At 37.5% G+C, this 19,629-nt stretch overlaps 1 protein-coding gene across 1 annotated transcript; it reads left to right on the forward strand.

Moving 5' to 3' along the window:
• Positions 1-7,122: 7,122 nt before the first annotated feature.
• Positions 7,123-19,263, forward strand: LOC139141469 (uncharacterized). The gene is made up of 11 exons (XM_070711075.1): positions 7,123-7,208; positions 9,764-9,809; positions 11,319-11,494; positions 12,078-12,253; positions 12,735-12,907; positions 13,945-13,995; positions 15,181-15,201; positions 15,642-15,817; positions 16,224-16,384; positions 17,724-17,899; positions 19,055-19,263. Exons 1-11 carry the CDS (start codon positions 7,164-7,166, stop codon positions 19,105-19,107), a joined length of 1,254 nt encoding a protein of 417 aa, XP_070567176.1. The 5' UTR covers positions 7,123-7,163; the 3' UTR covers positions 19,108-19,263.
• The last annotated feature ends 366 nt before the right edge of the window (positions 19,264-19,629 follow it).

Raw genomic sequence — 19,629 nt, forward strand, 5'->3', positions numbered from 1 at the left:
GAACGGTATCATATTTGGTAAAAATACTCAGAAGACTGGTACATTTTAAATAACACTTTTATATATTAAATATAATTTTATCGTCAGGAGATTCAAAAGGAATGTAAAACTAAATCTGAAATTTCAGTTCTGTTTATTTTAGATACACTTAATGTGTTGTGAAATAATCACGAGTAAACAGAAATAATGGGACATGCGAAAATGACCATCTTTGGTCTTGAAAGTGATCTCTCTTATCCGCAAATATTGCCGAACGTACGAGAAGTTATGGAGGATTTGCAATCACATATGGCAAGCCCTAGAATGCCTAAGCTTTTTTAATAAAGTAATTTTAGCACTGAATGGTTTATCAAGTAGCATAGGGTGTTTTTTCATCACTGTGACAGGAGTATCTTTGCCTGTTTTGTGTGTCTAACGTGTGTATACAGAAAATATGACTTCATGTTTACCTAAAAGATGAAAATATGAAAATAGTTTTTATTGTATAACTACTTTGGTTAATTACAAAATTATATAGTTTCTTGTTCATGCCGCCTTTACTGTTATATTCATTCACGCCATGCTGTTTAAATCTTATAGCAATCGGTCAACAGGCGATCTGATGCAGTATACTTGGTAAGGTGACCCTACTAAACTTCGCATTAGTGATACTGTTACAACTTTGGGTTATTTTCCTGCACACAGTTCATGAAGTCATGAAGTCAACTTCAATTTTCGAGGTGGCAGTAACAAGATCAAGATATGGTAAAAACGGCTGGCCAATACTTTAAAGAGTGCCAAAGAGCAAGTTGGATGCACAGTCGGAAAATATTAAGTAAACTTTGTCGGTTAAAAAGACACTCAGTTCTATCTTTGCTTTGTTTTGCGTTCAAGTACATTCGTGTAGGATGTTTTCTTCACTTTCAGTGGCACATGATTTTCTGCGGTGCTATCTAATTGGTACGACGAGTCTGCTCAGGCAATTAGCCCCTTGCATTCGAGACACATTATACAATTGCATTCTATAGGTTTGAAAGCTCAACAGCGAGACTGGTTTCCGACTTTGTAATGTTGTAGCTGGTATGTCGAGTACTTGTAGAGTAACTGACTAAGTTTGCAGATGTACGAGTTGTGGGAATGGACACTGGTTCCAGCATGAATACACTTACAATAACTGCAATGTTTACTCTGAAGATTACAAGAATAGTTAGATGGTATGGAAGGTTATTCTTTGTCAACAGATTACACAAAACCCTTCAATGACTCTCGAGCATGAACAGTCGTTAAAGTTCCACTGCAGGCTTTTACTGTAGCAGCTTTTTAGCGCAAGCTGCAGTTTTGCAAAGTACAGTAAAGGAATTGTGACCAAAAGTCCGTTTACCATGTTTCAGATATTCATACACGAATAAACCACTGACGCTTTGTTTTTACGGAAGGGATCAGCTGGACGACGCACTGACCATTGAGACTTATTTATGGGCAAACGTATGAAGATAGGAATCGAAGGGTAAAGCCAAGCCGGGCCGGGAGCAAGTTCAGTTTTTCTTTCCAGTAACTCGAGCCCAATAATAAACATAATTTTCCGGCGCAGAGCCCTTTCTTCTTGGTGTAATAGCAATAAATCAGAGAAATTTCCCATTTTGTAGTAAAAGTCATTAGTTGGAGACCAGTTTGTCCTAGAACATAGACAAGTGAAATATAAAAGGTGCAGAACAACGACTGAGGAGTTCGCTTACCGCACAATTTGTGCGTGACAATTATATTCGGTCAAAGTCATATATGCGTTCATAGAGGTTTGCTCTTCATTTGTACAAGTACTTAGCCAAAGAAACACCTAGATATTTTCAGGTCGACCAATGTCCCAAATGCTTAAAAACTATATACATTGCCAGATAAGTGACTCCACGGAAGAGACATCACGTGGTACTTACAGTGAAGGGGCGCTTGTTTCTTGTGTCGTCTGCTCCTGTTTTGTGCAATGAAAATTTAGTAAATTCGGTCCTTTTATTAAAGCACGATTAGCTTTTTGTACTACGCACTGTCAGTGTGGAAGGTTAAATGGAATGAAGTTTTTGCTTAAGTTTGTATTTCCCATTTTTTGTGAAGATCTGTAATTACTTTACACGTCCCATATGTGGCGGTAAGTGGCGAATGAAAGAACACGTGTGCCTCAATGCGAACCATCGATTTTTGTTATCATGACACTGAGAATAAAGTTCTGAATGGTCCAGCCACTTCGAAGGTGATTGAGAAACGAGTAGTCACAGCTGTCATCGCCGATCGCTTGAATATTGTTTGCGTGCAGGCGATCGGAAGAACAAAAACCCCCCCAGAAGTTCAAGTTGCCGCCATAGATGAAGAGTCCTTTTAGGAAAGAGGAAAGCCCAGGCGTTCCACCATAGTCATGTCGTTGCACAGACAAAACATAATGTCGTATCGTGTTACAAGATCCTTGTACTAAATATTCGCCTTTATTTGCAAGAATGAACATCACTGCATGGTCCAACATGCATATCAGGATTATTAAGAACACGGTTTCGAGAACGCAATCAATTAACGCTGTATACCCTGACAACGTTCACATTCAAACAGAAATAGAAGTACCCAAAGACATTATTCTTACTTATCTAAAATTCACTAATATTCACCCGAACAACTGATATAGAAGGCACTGTGGGCGTACCTGAACTGAAAGTTCTGGTATCACTTACCGTTGTTCAAACCTTTGCCTGAACCAAGCTGATAAATCTGCCAAAACAACATCGATATTTCATCACTTGGCGCGCCAGTACATATAATGACGTTCAGCAATATTTTCAGTTGAAAAAAACCGGAAATGTGCGTCAGTCGTTGACTTTTTCTCTGGTGTTCAACAACGTTCGTGCTTTTCTGGACTTATTTTCTGTGGGATGGTTGAAATATGAGCACACCTCATGTTAAGTAAATACGGGATACATCAATTGAAATGTCAAGCTGTCATTCACTTTTGTTTTGTTTTGTTTAGATTGAAAAGGACGGGCATGTAAAAAGTTAAATTTAAACACCAAAATACTCAGCCCGCGATGGTAAGACCAAAGAAAAGATACAAAAGTGATTCAATGACGCGTATTTTTTTTGTATTTTTATCTCGTCCCCGAACCACATCAGTAATCAAAATGTTGAATATACCAGTATTTTATAGGATCTATCAGCCATATTGTGAGCACATTATGTCATTGCCTGAGCGATCATGTTTTCTCCGTGATCCGACGTAAAACACAACCGTTACCATTGTCTATAACGGTAGAGTGCGCCTTGGGAAGAGATATTTGGACTCTCAAAATTTTACAATATTCTTTTAGTCCATCTCTTGTGGGAACACATTTCGAAGGTTACAGAGCTGAATTTAGACCGCCTTAGGTTTGTAAAAATCGTTAACTTTATATTCCCATATAGAGATAACACAGGGACAGCGGCCATTTTGAATTTCAAATATAGGTAAATATTGGGTTATTTCTCGAGTACCAAAATTTGTACGGTGACCCCTTGATTTTTGTAGTATCATTGAAAAAGGAAAGTGAGAGCAAAAGTTTAGGTCCTTCATTTACAAGGAACGAACTGCCTTAAGACATTTTCACGATAAGTTTATTCAACTGAATTGCTTGTAAAATAAACTCTCCGAAGAGTTTTCTAATGTTGATGGTTACAAACAACATACGTATACGGAGTCATGATGAGATCACACATCGTCTCGACCCTGCAGAGACACTTGAATTTAACGTTATTCAACTATAAACAGAATGCGCGCAAATGTTTTACACTAATTACGAAAACAATTGTAGACAATTATTTAAAGTTGCCCATGAGGCAGTGTTGAAATTGACCCAAGGTATGAGTTATGTAGTAAATCGAACTTTACTAATTGTATCTACGTTAAAAAAACCAAACAAGCATACGGCATCAGGGGAATTTCGCCCGTCCAATGAACCTTCTCAGGCCACGTTGTCAATGGCTGCCGGTCCAGTGAGCCGTCGCAGGCCCGTTTCCATAATAACGTGGGCCGACGAAACCAGTAGTCTAAACTATGTTTTAAATAAAACCTAGAGAATAAAGTAGTTCACTGTATTTCATGTGCCACACAGCCTGAGAAAGACAAGATATGAATCAAATGACGAATTCGAAATTTGGAACAATTTTCCGGTTCGTATGATTAGGTTTATTATTATACATGTATTTCACTACAATGCCGCACGCTTGCTAGTACACGTTTTCTGTCAGGCTCGTATAAAAATCCTAGAATTGGTCACAAAAGCTCATCAGCTTGTCCTTTCCCATTGACATCAGCCCAATTATGACGTCACTCCGGCCGTCTGTTACTTCAGCGACCGCCATATTGAAATGACTGATAGTCAGATTAAGCAATAAAGCACACCCAGCTACGGTTTACCACTCGATTTTGACCAGTTCACTTCATATATGCACTCGCCATCGCTCGTGCACACATATCGTGAACTGGTCAAATCTCGTTGTATACCGTCGCTGGATGTGATTTATTGCTATTTCATCATAACAGCATATTGGAATTCTGGCATGGAAAGTCATAAAAGGATATTTTCTCTTGCCGAAAGCTCGCACATGTGCCAACCGTGGTATATTGCGAATATACCGTGGTTCTTTTCATATCTCGACCAATCAGATCGCTGCATTTGCACCATCAATATAACGGTATGATATAACAACCGTTTAACAATATACTTCAAATATTACAACGCACCTCGTGGTAAAAGTATCCTTTTGTATATGTATGTTCTGTTTATATAAATCTATATTTGTAAAAAATAGCCATGGTTCCGTAAACAAATGTATTTATGTATTTCATGTATTTAATACATGATATACCCTATAATACTTACTGTATTAAAATGGATTATTGCCTGTATTTTAGCTGAAGAGTGCATATACAGATGAATACAGCAAAAGAATCAATTTTTTGTATTCAGCAAGCCTGTATTCATGTGGATTCATGTGAATTCACGCGTATTATACTATAATACAGGCACTCATTCATGTGAATTTATCTGAATTATTGGGTTTTCATGCAGTGATAGCCCGTCAGCTGACATAGCTTGCGCTGTCAATGTACACAAACTGAAAATTCTATCTATGCCCGAACAAAGCTGATAAATCAATCCAAACAGAGATCGATAATCCAATGCCTTTGAAATGTCCAGCATTACTTGAACGGACAAAATATGTATTAAACTTTTCCAATCGTGGGTAAAAAACCATGAGTGTATGTTAATCGTCAACTCTGTTAACTTAAAGACCATCGTAAGCCAACAGGAAAAGTTTTTTTTTTCTCTACATTTTTATGTTCATGATTGCTGATTTTTTTTTCGGTTGGATGATTCAAATATAGGCATACCCTCATAGGCTAGTCGTGAGTAAATAAGTAATCTATCAATAGACAAAGAATGTCAATATGCCGAGACATTATTTACTTTTGTTTAAACAAACACGGGCGAGTAAAAAGTTAAATTTAATTACCAAACACTACCTTTTTCTTACCCAGAAAAAGACGCCCTAGATTATTCTACGATGGTACACCTAACGCATACACGAGTTGAACATTTCCCTGGAAGCAAGGTCGAAACATTTGCTACGGGACAAATATTAGTTATAAACCTAGAAAGTAGGCAATATATGTTTAAATTTCTATCTGTTTCACTTCTTGTAAAATTCACACCCAATTAAAGTTTCAGAACGAAAATGTTTTATGCTGAAGACCTTTGACCAGATGGCTCATCTATGTCAGAAGTGAAGTGTTTACGTTATTTCCACCTTAAATCTGCAATGTCATTCTATTCTAGTGTATAGATTAGTTGTTTCTAGTACAACGCGTCGCATCTTTGAGTATAAAATGATCATTTAGGACATTTTATGGTGATAGTTTCAGCACGGTTGCAAATTACTACATGACTATTATACAGTATAAAAAAGTGTAATGAATCACATTTTTGCCGTTGTCTATATGGAATTCAACCAAAGTGATACAGTGCGAGTATGTGCCTCAAAAGTAAAAGACTTAACCTTTCGCTCAAGCAATCTTTCAACCACAGTCACTTTCAAAATCAACAATAGAAATCAGGGGTCACAGGATTTACCGATATTTACCGATATTTGAAATTTAAAATGGCACCATCCCTGTGTTAACTCTATGGCGCGAAATAAAATTTTCAAGTTAAGAAACAAACAAACAAACAAAGACAGTGAAAGTTTACCTTGCTCAAAAGGATTCAAAACAACCCCCACAATTGGTAGATCAGAAAAAAATTAAAAAATTGATAGTACAAATACCTGTCCCCGCGGCGCATTTTACTTTAAGTGTATATTAAACCACTTGAGTTGTAAGAAAGTGGTGTTTATCTGCATCAGAAACAGTGTAAAGCATTTAATTATTCACTGGGATCTAATTTCACTATTTTCGATGAAACATAAAAACCACTAGATTAAATTCCAGTGAAAATGTTAAATGACAATAGAATCTATTTTTACCGGCAAAAACAGTGCTCTTAAATCCCAGTGAGATGTCTCAAACATCAAAATAGTGAAATTAAATCCCCGTGAAAATTAATGATTTTACAGTACAACACGATTTGAACTAATTCGGTAGAATTGGATCTTTGAATTTCTCAAAAGTATGAAGTGTCCTATCACTTAAAGTTGCAATATTACAAATTACCCACGAAAACAAGTGTATTGCATACAAAAGAAAATCAGAAGATCTTACATTTGCAGACTAAACTACACTATCCAATTATCATAAAGTTGTTCCAATCGTGTTGCACGTTTAAGATAGAGGTAACGAAGTAAAAAGTCGCGGTATGTTAAGGAAACGTGCTCGGCAGTCAAAGCACAGTGATCATGACGAGTGGCAAAGCTTATACTACCACTAAAACATACTTAGCCGGGGAACTTGTGCAGTGTTGTGCCGCGAATCACCTGACTAGACTCGGTGATTTCTGTACCCTCAGGCCACGTGCCAGGCATAAATAGATTTGATAATCTCTAAAAACTATGTGTCCTTACCCGCAACATTTCGAAGTCTGAAATCTATTTCGAGCGACTGGAAACCCTAGTAAAGGACAATGTTGCGCGTGATACAAGTCATTTTTAGTTTGGTCTTCTAGAAGACGAGAACAACGATGGCGCCAAATGTTGTGGTAGCGTTTGCCATCCTGTTCTCTCAGGTGAGTTATTCTGACATTATACACGTATGTTTAACGAGTTGTTTCATTGTAGTTGTAAAACATTGAACTTGCGATGTTTGTTCGGAAGTCAGAAATTTAACGTACCACAGCGTATTGTCTCACTTTTAAACCATTGGGTGTAACTCTCGAACAACTTGCCGTTGGTTTCCGCGATTTTTCCGTGCCCGATTGTCGTCAGACAAAGTTGGTTATTTTGCAGAGTAAAATATTGAATTGACAGATTATGAATGTGCTGAAACTAATCTTTAGTAGAATAGTAAAACGGCTATTGCAGAAAAAAGTTGGCGATTGGTAATTTGCGATACAGATTCTTAACTTTCTTTTCATAAAGTTGCGATCAATAGGTTTAATCGCTCGTGCTGATGAAGCCTTAATTCTTGCTGTTGTTGAAATTCTCTCAAAAGATGTGCTTTTGTGTTGCATATAAGCTCACCACACTTTGGCTTACGAAGCATTTAATTTTGACAGCAAAGATATTTAAATTCCTCGACGAATGTGGCGTTATCTTGGAAATACAATTGTGGGACCAACATATGTTTAAATGTATTAATTTTCAAATATTATAGTTGATAACCAGATAAGGTCCAATCGTATGGCTTATAATTTTCCAAAGTAGACCTATCGACTGTTTTGGACATCGTCAGCTCCAAAAAGCCTAATTGGTGGCTATCACCCAGGCCAGAGCACATAATTGTTACCGAAGTATAACCATGGTGAGCCAGAGTGGTGAACAATTAGAAGAAAGACATGCATCGTGTCATCAGTCAATAGAGGGCCTATTTCTTGATAAAACTAGCTCATATGTTGAGTTTACCGATGAAAGGATAGACATCATCTTCATTTATTATTTATGTCATCGATAAGTTTGCCAGATGGAAGGTTGTAGGATTAGAAGCAATAATAAATTATGCTCAGTTTTGTGTTTTGTCCCTGTACGCTGTTCTCTCTCCTGTTCACTATCTGATATGTATGAGTGCCTTCATTATCTTGTCATGTGATTCAAACTCAAAGTAGAATGCACCTCTTGGACAGGTATTCGAACTCCCAAACTTTTACAATTCTTTTGTGATCTACAACTTGGGGGGTCGTTTTGAAGCTCTTACTGCAAGAAAAAATTGCAACGTCTTATTTCTTCGTGAATCGGAGATTTTATTTTTCCCTATGGAGTTAACACAAGGATGGTGGCCATTCCGAATTTCAGATATCGGTAAATGTTAAGTCGGGAAATTATTTCTTAGTACCAGAATTTGCACAGAGACCTCCGATTTTTGTTCGTGATTTTTGAAAGAGAATGGCTGAAAGATTCATCGAGGAAAGTTTGAGCAAAGGTTTAAGTCTTTCATTATCCAGTCACACATTACCTTAATTCCGCTTTTTCATGTGTTGAGTCTTACAATTCGGAGGTATTTCATTGAATGTGACTTTTTACCCGATTGAAACCACAGTATTTTCTACCCTGGGTTGACAACTGTGCTGGTGCCATGGACAGAATTGTCCCCGAGGCTGTCTTTCGCCCAGTTTAAGCGATGTATTCATTGCTTCGCTTCGATAAAGTTTGTGGGCGGTGTGTGGTAGTGAGCGTATGAGCGTGAGTGATTCACGAACTCTACAGTGTGTAGAGGGTTCACAGTCAGAAAAATTGTAACAACTTAGCTCTGTTACTGAACCAATCATTTTTGGGATTGGGGATTTGGCCGAACGGTTTTGTCTATGGCTTCTCCGCTAGGTGACTGGGTACCGTGCATTGTGAGTTCAAACCCGATTGAAACCACCGTATTTTATCTCAGTAGTCATCAATCTCATTTGATAACATTTTCATCACCACTGACGCAATTACGTGAGCCCAGTTATCTGTATTGGTACATCTGATCGATTTATCGAATTGTCATTCCTGTCGTGAAAGTAAATGGGGACAGCTTACACTATTCATCTTAAATATCTGTAGTTAACACGATTGGAACTAATTTTGAATAATTGGATAGTGAAGTAATGCCGGTTTATCAACAAAAATAAGCTCATCTGCTTTTCTTTATTAGTTATACATTGTTTTTATGATTATTTGGTAATATTGAAACTTTTAGCTGAGGGCACATAACGCTTTTAAGAAATTTGAAAATACGAAGGTCCAATTAATATCTTAAAACGTTCAAATCATGTTGGTGAGAAAAGAATCGATGAGGTACCGATATACGCCAGTACTATCGCTTCCTGTATTGCACAAAAGAACTGTAAAACGAGTTTCCATTACACTGTAGTTATACATTTTGTTAGACGTTGTTCATTGGTCCTGTGTCAGAGTACAATGTTATGCAAATATGACAGATATGCAATATCTAACTAAGCTTAATGCAATATCCGAGCAATTATGTAAGGCGTTGCCGTAACATGCTACTATTTGAATGCAAAATATATTGTTAATATTGGAAGCATTGTAACTTTACGCCATTTCAAACAATTGGTTATCAACATTATTGCATTATTATCACTTTTTTATTCTGGTAATTTTAATGGAATCTATTAATATTCATATCTAGATTGCAGTTTACAGAACAGCGGCACAATGTTGCCAGTCTACATCAGGTAAGTCGCAGACATTCTCAGATGATATGTGGCAAGTGTTCAATTGGCAAACGATCTTGAAGGGTTGCTGTTTGATTGCGCGAATCATGATATTTCAGGTCTAGATTTCTTCCCCGCGAGTGACTGTTGTGGAAAACAAGAACCGAATACAAGTCAATTTGTCTGTCAATCGTCACCGATATAGCTGTTTTTTCGACGTCTTCTCTGTTTTGGTTGGACCTTTAACTGTTGCGGTCATAGCTTACCATTGAAAAGAAAGTTGACGATGTTGTTATCCGCTAATTCCGTATCAGACAACACTATGTATATACACATAATTCACACCATGATGATCTGTATTCTTGTACCATTCAATCAATCAATCAATCAATCAATCAATCAATCAATCAATCAATCAATCAATCAATCAATCAATCAATCAATAAATCAATCAATCAATCAATCAATCAGTCAGTCAGTCTGTCAGACTATCTAGATAGTCTACAAAATGTTTAGCATGATAAAACTGCAAGTTCACTTTAACATCCATGGTGTCTCTTACATTGAAATGGTCTTGGTCAGTTTCGCTCGACCAGTGTGCAACAAATAATATAAAAAGAACAGGCAATAGTCTATATCTTACGGACTGTCTCCTCCTCCCTACTCCCCCTCTCTCTCTTTCAGTTTATCCTACCCATACTCTTTGTATCCCCGATCAACTCATACAGTCCATTACGTTTACATGTACTCGAGAATTATTGTCTGTGTAGAAGTCAAATTTCATGAACAGATTCCATTTTAGTATCTTAAAATAGCTAGAAATTAGCCTGGTCTGTGTGGCAGAAGCTGTGATTCGTCTAAAAAATTTTTTTTTGTATGTTTGGCCTTGGCAATAGAATCAATAATTCAGGCAGCTGCTGGGCTGGACACAAAGCTCTAAAGGCAGTGTCGAAAGCAAAGGCATATTCTGCTTTGCTCGATTTTATCGGTTTGCTACCGAGCCCCCCCCCCCCCCCCCCCCCCCCCCCCTCCCCCCAGTAATTTACCTTTGCTTGCTTGCGGTCCAGCACGCACAAATAGCACCGTTGCATGTAGTCTGTACTCACAGCACATATCTACTATCAGCGAAAGTTCAAGCAAAACAATGCTATGATTTTAAGTTCATAGGAAATTGTAATGTATAATCGCATGCGGTTTATCTAAGCTCACAAATCTGACTGCTGGCAAGTTGTTTCTTGCAGATTTCACCTGGATGAGCAAAATGGCAATTATTGGCATATCTTCTGATCTGCCGCAGGCGTTGTTGGCCGATAGTTTTATTCTAACGATAGTATCGGCACGGTATTGATAGATAACCTTTATCAACTAGGTCCCATCAATCCTTTAAAGAATTGACACTTTATAGCTCTAAAGTTTGTGAATTGGGAAATTTCGCCCTTCTCAGGCTTCTGATCATATGTGCTTCTAAACATCAGATATATCAACATATCAACAGATATTGCACATGATCACATTCTTTTTTAATTGTAGACTGGAAACTGGTCTTCAAAGGCACTGCTGGCGTTGGCGGCAATCTATACGACCTGTTTTTATCTGATGGAGGACTGAATGAAAATGTAGCCGGAGCTCAGGCTTTGACAAACGGGTTCAAAGGTCACTACAAAAATCGTCTCATGGACAAGTGGGAAGCAATCGGTGTGACTGAGGTATGTATTGTTTATATGCTGTACAGAGTATAGGCCAATTCTTGAAATTTCAGACCGCTTGTAATAGCATATGAACTTCAATGACGTAATGTCATGTTTGATTGCCACATGTAGTATTGGTTAAGCTTATACATTTAGATTTCTTACCACTAAGTATTTTCATTCAAGAGCTTGTTTTTTAAATAAACATTTTGGTTTAACAATAGCCATGAATGTTGTGTTTTACATCAACAGTTCTAGGGGCATGAAATAAATTACCATATTCACTTTGCATGAAGTTATTGATAACCTCATAAAAACCTCATAAATTATGACCGAAGAGGATTTTTCAACGTCACAATTGTTAGAATTGCACGGTCTATATAGTTCCTGCTTGAAATGTGACGTATATGAGTGTCTAATGTCACGTAATGGCATTCTCGGGGTTGCAGCCTCTTTCTTCAAATAACCACGTGACTTTTGGAATTTTATTTCCAGCAAGCAAGATAGGTAATTCATTGGAACTATAAGCCTGACTTTGATGAAATTAGGCTTTACATTAAATGTGCCATTTTGCTTTTGTTCACATCATTCTGTGCTTTAGGTTAAATTCGCTCTGTACACTGGCGGCGTGGAGAAAGCAAGCTTGCTTTTCAATGGTATCGGTTCTGATAAAGTGAATTGGTTTAGTACTGGAAGGTTAAGACAAAGTCCGTGGCAAGATCTAATGAACACAAGGCTACATAATGGACAAGATGGTCAATTTTTCTCGGTAGCTGGGTAAGCACTTTTCCATTTGTTACAGTACTGTGTCAAACAACGATACCTAACTATCATATTAGACACGGGTTGGTCAAAGAGTGAAACTGGTGTACAAATTACCTATATTTATGTCGTAAAACTTAAGTGAATTCTATTATATGTCAGACTGGCAGCATCATCAACACATTTTTATCTCTAAGATGAGAAAATGTTTTAGTACCTTCCTCATTGACATTGCTGGTAGACTTTTGTCTTTACATTTGTTTGTTTGTCTGTTATTTATTTACTTATTTATTTTTCTATTTATTTATTTTTCTGATGATCTCCACTTGGCATGTGGCAATATTTTATGTTTATTTTGGACTCACGTCATGTCTGTATACACTTCATACACGGAGTCAAGGCGTCTGCTTATGAGACGTTGTGAGCACTCCTCGGGTCGGCGACTATTTGAATAATTACTTGTATTTTGCTCCGCCTTTCCGTTTTTTGCTTTCAGAGAAATTACCGCCAGTCGGCGTTTCTACATAAACAATAACTATGGTGGTTGTGAGAACGACGCTGGTTGGCTGGCTGTGATTGACGATGGCCATACAGTCTGTGCCTGGAGTGACTCCAGGCCCAAACCATACTTCATATATGCTTCCGACTCTATGGTGAACTATGAAAGAGGTACGTTGTAATATCTTTGGCATGTTTCTCTTGGGTGTTTAGCTTCCGACAGAAACTTCAAGATGTCCATTCATTATAACCTCTTCCTTTCTAACGTGCACGACAATACATACAAATACTGCCGCACACAGAAAATCATTGGCCTTGCCCTTGCAACAAATAAAGGATAACAACAGTACTATGAATATGCCATACAATCAGATACTGTTAAAGGTATACTGTCACCTGTTCCAATTTTGCCACAGTTACCATGGATAGAGAAAACCTGACCCATCCCAGATTTTTAGGGGGTGGCCGCTTTTTAAAAATAGCGCCCTCACACGGGCAATTTGAATACAAAGGAACACCCCTTTGACCATATACGGGCATATTTCGATTACAGGTGACTGTTCACCTTTAAGGTAGAATGCGCATCGGAGACAGATATTCAGACTCTCCAACTTTTACAATTCTTTTCTGATCTACCAATAATTGTGGGGGTTCATTTTAAAGCTCTTGGAGGTGTAAAAACTTTTCACCGGCTTAGTATTTGAAAATTCGAAAATTGTATTTTTTCTCCATAGCGGTAACAAGGGATGGCGGCCATTTTGACATTTAAATATCGGTAAATCTTGAGTTATTTTTTTCTCTAGTATTAAAATTTGCACGGTGACCCCCGATTTTAGTTCTTGATTTTGAAAGAGAATCAAGAAAATTGTTGAAATTTTCCTGAGGGAAAGTTTGGGCAAAAGTTTAGGCCTTTCACTTGCGAGTCACTTACTACCGTAAGGATACATCAATGCAAATAATATTGGATAGCATTATACCGTGGGGAGCGCTTTAAATGAATTAATAATGGAATCGATATCCGGTTTCCTTGACTTCAAAGTCAGCTAATTTTGTATGTATCCTTTTGTTTCATTTTCTTCTTGAGAGGCTATAGATCAGTAGATCTTCACAAAACCTTGAATAGGTTATGGTGCTAACGAAGATATTTACCGATTCATATTGTCTTCTTCTGTAGATAATACATGACGTATACGCCTAATTATTTTCAGGAAACCCTCAGTTTGCTGACGTCTTCGCCATTTTCATCAAGCACCAGTTCGGTATGTAATGTTTTGTAAAACGTTCAACTAAAACCTGTATTGGGCCGAAACATAAGGAAGGAAATCCAGATTATTGAAATTATTGAGACCTTTAGCACTTCTATCTGTTATTTTATTTTATTTTATTTTATTTTATTTATTTAGTTTTATTTTATTTTTTATTTTATTTTTGGCGCATAACCTACTTACTGGGCCTACAGTATGTCATAACTCGATACATGTTCGTATATCTTTGTGTGTGTATCTGTGTTGGTGTGTGACTAAACCTGAGTTCACGGCCGAAGTAATGAAATTTAGTATCCGGCGTATTCATAAACAGATCTTGGCTGATTAGATTTTCGTAGGCAGTACATTTAGCTTGCCTTATAATCAACGATCTTTTTTACATGCCATAAATCGTAAAGTTAGCAGGCGGCAACTTCAACAAGAGCTCTGTATGTGTGCCTTGTTTTTGCATGCTAATACGCTTTACTGTTGATTAAACTCACTTGATGCAGACACAAATTATGTTTGTACAAAGGCAAAACAAGCTGTATCTGGGCTTGTAAATGAGAGGTTAAGATTGACTCTACGCGTTCAAGATTAAGATACAATGTAACACTACCATGCACTGGTCCATGTACCAGTCTTGTTCAGACAACTTATTTGTCCTATCTATACCATAACCAAAGGAAAAAACTGGTGTCATTGTAACTTACAGACTATCGTCTATAGACCAAAAATGAATTTTCCTGTATATATTTTTACCTTATCACAGTGTGTAGTTGATTTCAATTTCCCTAGACACACTGTCTGCATGGGACACACAAGTTTGCGTGATTCTATAGTAGTGGTCTCATAAAAGTGTGTTGCTTCAATAAACTAATTATCGCGTAGAGGCATTAATGAATGGAAGTGGCATCTTGTGTTTAACACAGGGTGCCAATCATTAGCTGCTCTCATTTACAACCCTTGGCAGGGCCTGTTTTGTCTTCCTACAAGCAGACTGCATCAAATAGACTTAATCTACAGTAAAGTGGCCACGGGTGTATTTTGCAACTCGACATACCTTCGAGAAGACAGGAGGGAACGGTGATTGCTTTCTTGCACATCAGTAAAACAGTCAAAATATTAAACAAGTGTCCTTTATACTTGATGTATCATTTGATTTTCTTCTGTCATGTTCTTTTCTCTTTTACAATGCAGACTATATTGAAAACGGCCAGGGTAAGTATCGCCTGCTGCATTTTTTCAGATCGTATTGCTCATGCAAATTGATTGAACCTTTTATTGAAGTAACAGTGATAACATTTGCCAAATTATATTTTCTATATTGTCACTGATCAAGTTTCGGGTAGACGTGCGACAAAAACAAAAACTAAATGCCATTAATCTTCATGTTGCCGCCCGTCGTACGATCGACCAATAGAACGCATGGATGTTGAAGTCCATACTGACGTCCCATAAACTGGGTACCGAGTGCTGTGTGTGTGACAAGATCTGAGCCATGCAATTTTTAATGTGCCTTGGGAGGGGCCGGGTAGGTTCATGAGCCGATATCATAGTAACACTACTGGCGTTGTTGTTATTGTTGTTGTTGTTGTTGTTGTTGGTGGTGGTGGTGGTGGTGTTGCTGTTGTTGCTGTCCTTGTTGATAATACTTGCAGATTGGGAACTGGTGTTCAAAGCCGTTAGTGGCTCTGGAGGTAATGTTCTAAATCTTTGGAACAGCGACGGTGGACGTAATGAAGACAACGAAAGGGCAAAAGATTTGAGCTCGTATTTCCGTGATCACTACAAGAACTCTATAATAGACCACTGGTCAGCCATTGGCGTGAAACAGGTTAGTGAGCGGTTTGGTAACTGTGGCAGACACAAAACAGAGACTACTTTCCAGTAACAGCACGCAGCGCTTAGAAAATCTCAGCGTCACCTGTTTTGGGCGGGTCTTCAAAGGGTAAATATTTCACGAGCGTATCGCTTTTACCCGTCTTGTTTTCCAACAGGCCATTAAGCTTTGCTGAACAAGGTCCACCGTAACATTCTTTAGAATTCTTTTGAAAGCCAGGCATTATTGTCGAATATACAACATATGTAAAACCTTGGCATCTTACATCAGTATAAGTAGACATAGGGGTTCATGAATGTTGCAGCTTTCTCGGAGGAACTGTTTCTGAAAAGATAGTTTCAAAATAATCCATCCAAACTGACGTCCTTATTTCTATGTTTGCGGTGTTAAAACGTTACAGGTTAAAGTTGCTATATATGACGAATGCAGAGAGGTCATGTATATGACCTTTAATGGTGAAGGCAGCGATAAGAACAACTGGTTCAGCAAAGGAAGACTGACCTCCACTTCGTACACTGACCTTGACCCCAACAGCCAAACGAATTATTTTTCAATCCCTGGGTACGTTAAACATTTCCTATTGACAACGTTGATGCAGTAATTTTTGATCAGATATTTGTATTAAGTGTTACAATGAATTAGAAGCCGTTGGTTGTTAGATACAAAAAACGGGCCACTCATCCACTACTAGATTATAAATTAGGTTTCCATCTAAAATGGTCTACCAGTCATATTTGTAAGATTATATCAAAAGTGAAGTTACTGTTATATCTCTGGCCTTATTAAGAAACTGATATTCAATGGACGTACAAACAGATAACCTGAATTTATCACATGTACAAGCCAATTTTGTCGTCTGTTGACAAAAAATACGGGATTTATCCCCTGGTTTACGTCAAGACAAACTGCATCTATGTCATCAATTTTTGGGCTTCGGAACTTTGTGCGTCGATCTTCTATGTGCGCGTATTTGTAAACAAGCAATATGATGGCCCAACTTTTCAGACGCTACAAAAATAAGTATCCGAACACTGAAAGCACAAGAGTTTTACACCCATTTACATATAATCCTAATGAATCACGTGTCTTGCCCGCGACGTATTTATATTATAATTCCGAAAATTGATGGAAAAGTCTTTTTTTTCGCAAAAAATAACGAATTCTTGGCTTCTGCAGGTGATAAATTTATTATTCCTTTAAAGCCCTGAAAAAGGCTTTCTATTTTATCTGGTTTTCTTTCGATTCTACAAATTTAGAGGAAATAGTCTTTTACTACTGAAAAATTGGATAAGTCAATTTAAATTCTAACCGTTATTTTGATTTCCCGGCATTTTTAAAAACTGGTAATATTACAAAGAAAACAAAGTATATGATGTCCCAGTGGAAAACATTCAGCACTATGCATTATGTTGGACTACTCTGTTGTTTCTGTGAAGATTCCAATGCATATATGCACGACGTACAGTTGGTTTTGCTTTAGTTGCATGAGGGCGCCATTTTATGGCTGGGTAAACGTTTATTATTTATTTTAAAAATTGCACATGCTGTCCCAGTGGACAGTTTATTATACTTGTATAAACATCTCTAGATGAGTACATTCCAACGAACTTGTTTTAGTTTGGAAGTAAAATCACAAAAATAGTGCTAAAAGATACAGCTTTTTGGCCTTTCAAGTTTTCTTCGTTCGGCAAAAGAAAATACGGTTGACGTTATCACTGTGTCACCATTCATCCCAGAGTCACGGTGACACGGTCATCACGTCATTCGTATTTTCCTTCATTGAAGGAAGAAAAATATTCAAAAATAATATCTAAATTTAAAATTCGAAGAGGTCATCGCGTAGCATAACAATTCAGACATGATATTTATTTTAATTTCATTTCTATCATTTTTGAACCAGACACGACCCTTTTTCCCGCCACTTCTTCGTTAATCGAAGTTACGGCGGCTGTGGAAACGATATCGGTTGGTTAGTAGTGGTGGACGATGGGAACACTGCGTGCGATTGGAGTGAAATGAAAAGAAAACCTTATTTCCTGTACGGCTCAGCAGGACATACGATTAATTATGGAAGCGGTAAGACACACACTTTACATGTTCACTCTTTTTGCTACGATGTCTATGGGAGAGGTGTTTGTGTGTAGGACCTCAAAAAATATTGACGCAAAGTTCATGCAATTAAATTGCATGGTGTACAGAGTGAGTGACCTTGCAAAACAAGGATTGTGTAATAGGGGCTATTTACCCGGCAAATTGTTTCAATTGTCTGAACAGTTTTACAGATAAGCTATGGAAAGTACCAGTTAAAAACGGTACGGGGGCTACATTTTAATACGAAATACTGTACTGAATATGAAACAATTTATCTAAATTTGGTATGACCTACCCAATTGGAAGTCTATTCGTGTAAACCGATACTTTGGAAAGGTCGATACTGTATTGAGAATTGGCAGACATTGGCAGTGGCAGATCAATTATTCCTCGTTTCTGGATGAGATGTTAGCAGTCAGCCGATGTATCTTCTGAAACGGACATGAGACGAAAATTTAGTAAAAGTTGATGGAATGGACATGTGATTACTCAAGCTCAGGATCAATCTTCAGATACTTTGAAAAAGCGGTTTTGACTTGCTTGGATTATCAGCTCAGCAGGATATAGCAACTCTACAAGACTTCTCGCGCAAACTCATCAAATAGCCATTATTTCTTTACTTCGTGGGTTTTTATAGAATTTCGTTCGAAATGTCAATATGTAAACGGCAAGCAATACTCACAGATTTTGTCCACAAGAATCGGCGGTTGGTACAATTTGACTCCATGCGCGTAATACGGGATGATTTAGACAAATTTGAGCATATGGCACAGAGATGTAATTTCTTTAAATTGTGCCAAATTGTAAGAATCTTATCACGGATGTAGATCTCTGTATATCTGTACATAGATACGCCAATAATTCATCCCTGTTTCGAAAGAAAGATGGGGCAAGTAGCTGACGATTTCCATACACGTAGCTATCAATGAAAAAGTCACTTTTTACATTTTCCTCATGTATGTAATGAGTGATGTTAACACATGTGTCTTTAGACGTCTTTACATTGGCATAGCACAATTGTGATCACATAAAGATCATTTTTTATTAATGATTTATTAAAGATTATTTATATTTGATGGAATATTTGGCTGCATAAAGTCTCATCATCTCTCAACTATAAATCATATCATATCGTTGCAGGTTCCGATGATGTCGCCACAGGTGGAGTTTTCGCTGTCTTCATAAAGACTTAGAACACCAATCGAATGTCGTTTACTTCATTTGTATCAACCACAATGGCAAAAAAAGTAATCCTCCATTGGCTAGCAACATTTCTTTAGACAATTAGATGATATTTACATTTCTCACTCTATTCTGTTTACATCATTAAATGTGCCTTTAAGCATGACAAAAAGCCCTTGTCCTTGGTGTCTCTGATATGTGTTACTTTAGACACAGAAATAGCCCTATGCGTGTTCAGTCGAGCTCCTGCAAGAACCGGTATTCTTCTCTCTACACGCTCGCTCTTAGGATGAGTAGCATTTCCATAAAGTAGAACGCGCCTTGGGGACAGATATTCAGACTCTCAAACTTTTACAATTCTTTTCTGATATACCACTTGTTGGGGTTCATTTTAAAGATCTTAGTGTCAGAAAACTTTTCACCGCCTTAATTTTTCCAAATTCGAAAATTTTATTTTTTTTCGTAGAGTTAATACGTTGATATCGGCTACGTTAGAACTTCAGTCTGGTTATCATTTGGCCGAGTTTTTCTCA

Source organism: Ptychodera flava, chromosome 10 (assembly GCF_041260155.1).
Source record: "Ptychodera flava strain L36383 chromosome 10, AS_Pfla_20210202, whole genome shotgun sequence".
In the NCBI taxonomy this organism is placed as follows: Eukaryota; Metazoa; Hemichordata; class Enteropneusta; family Ptychoderidae; genus Ptychodera; species Ptychodera flava.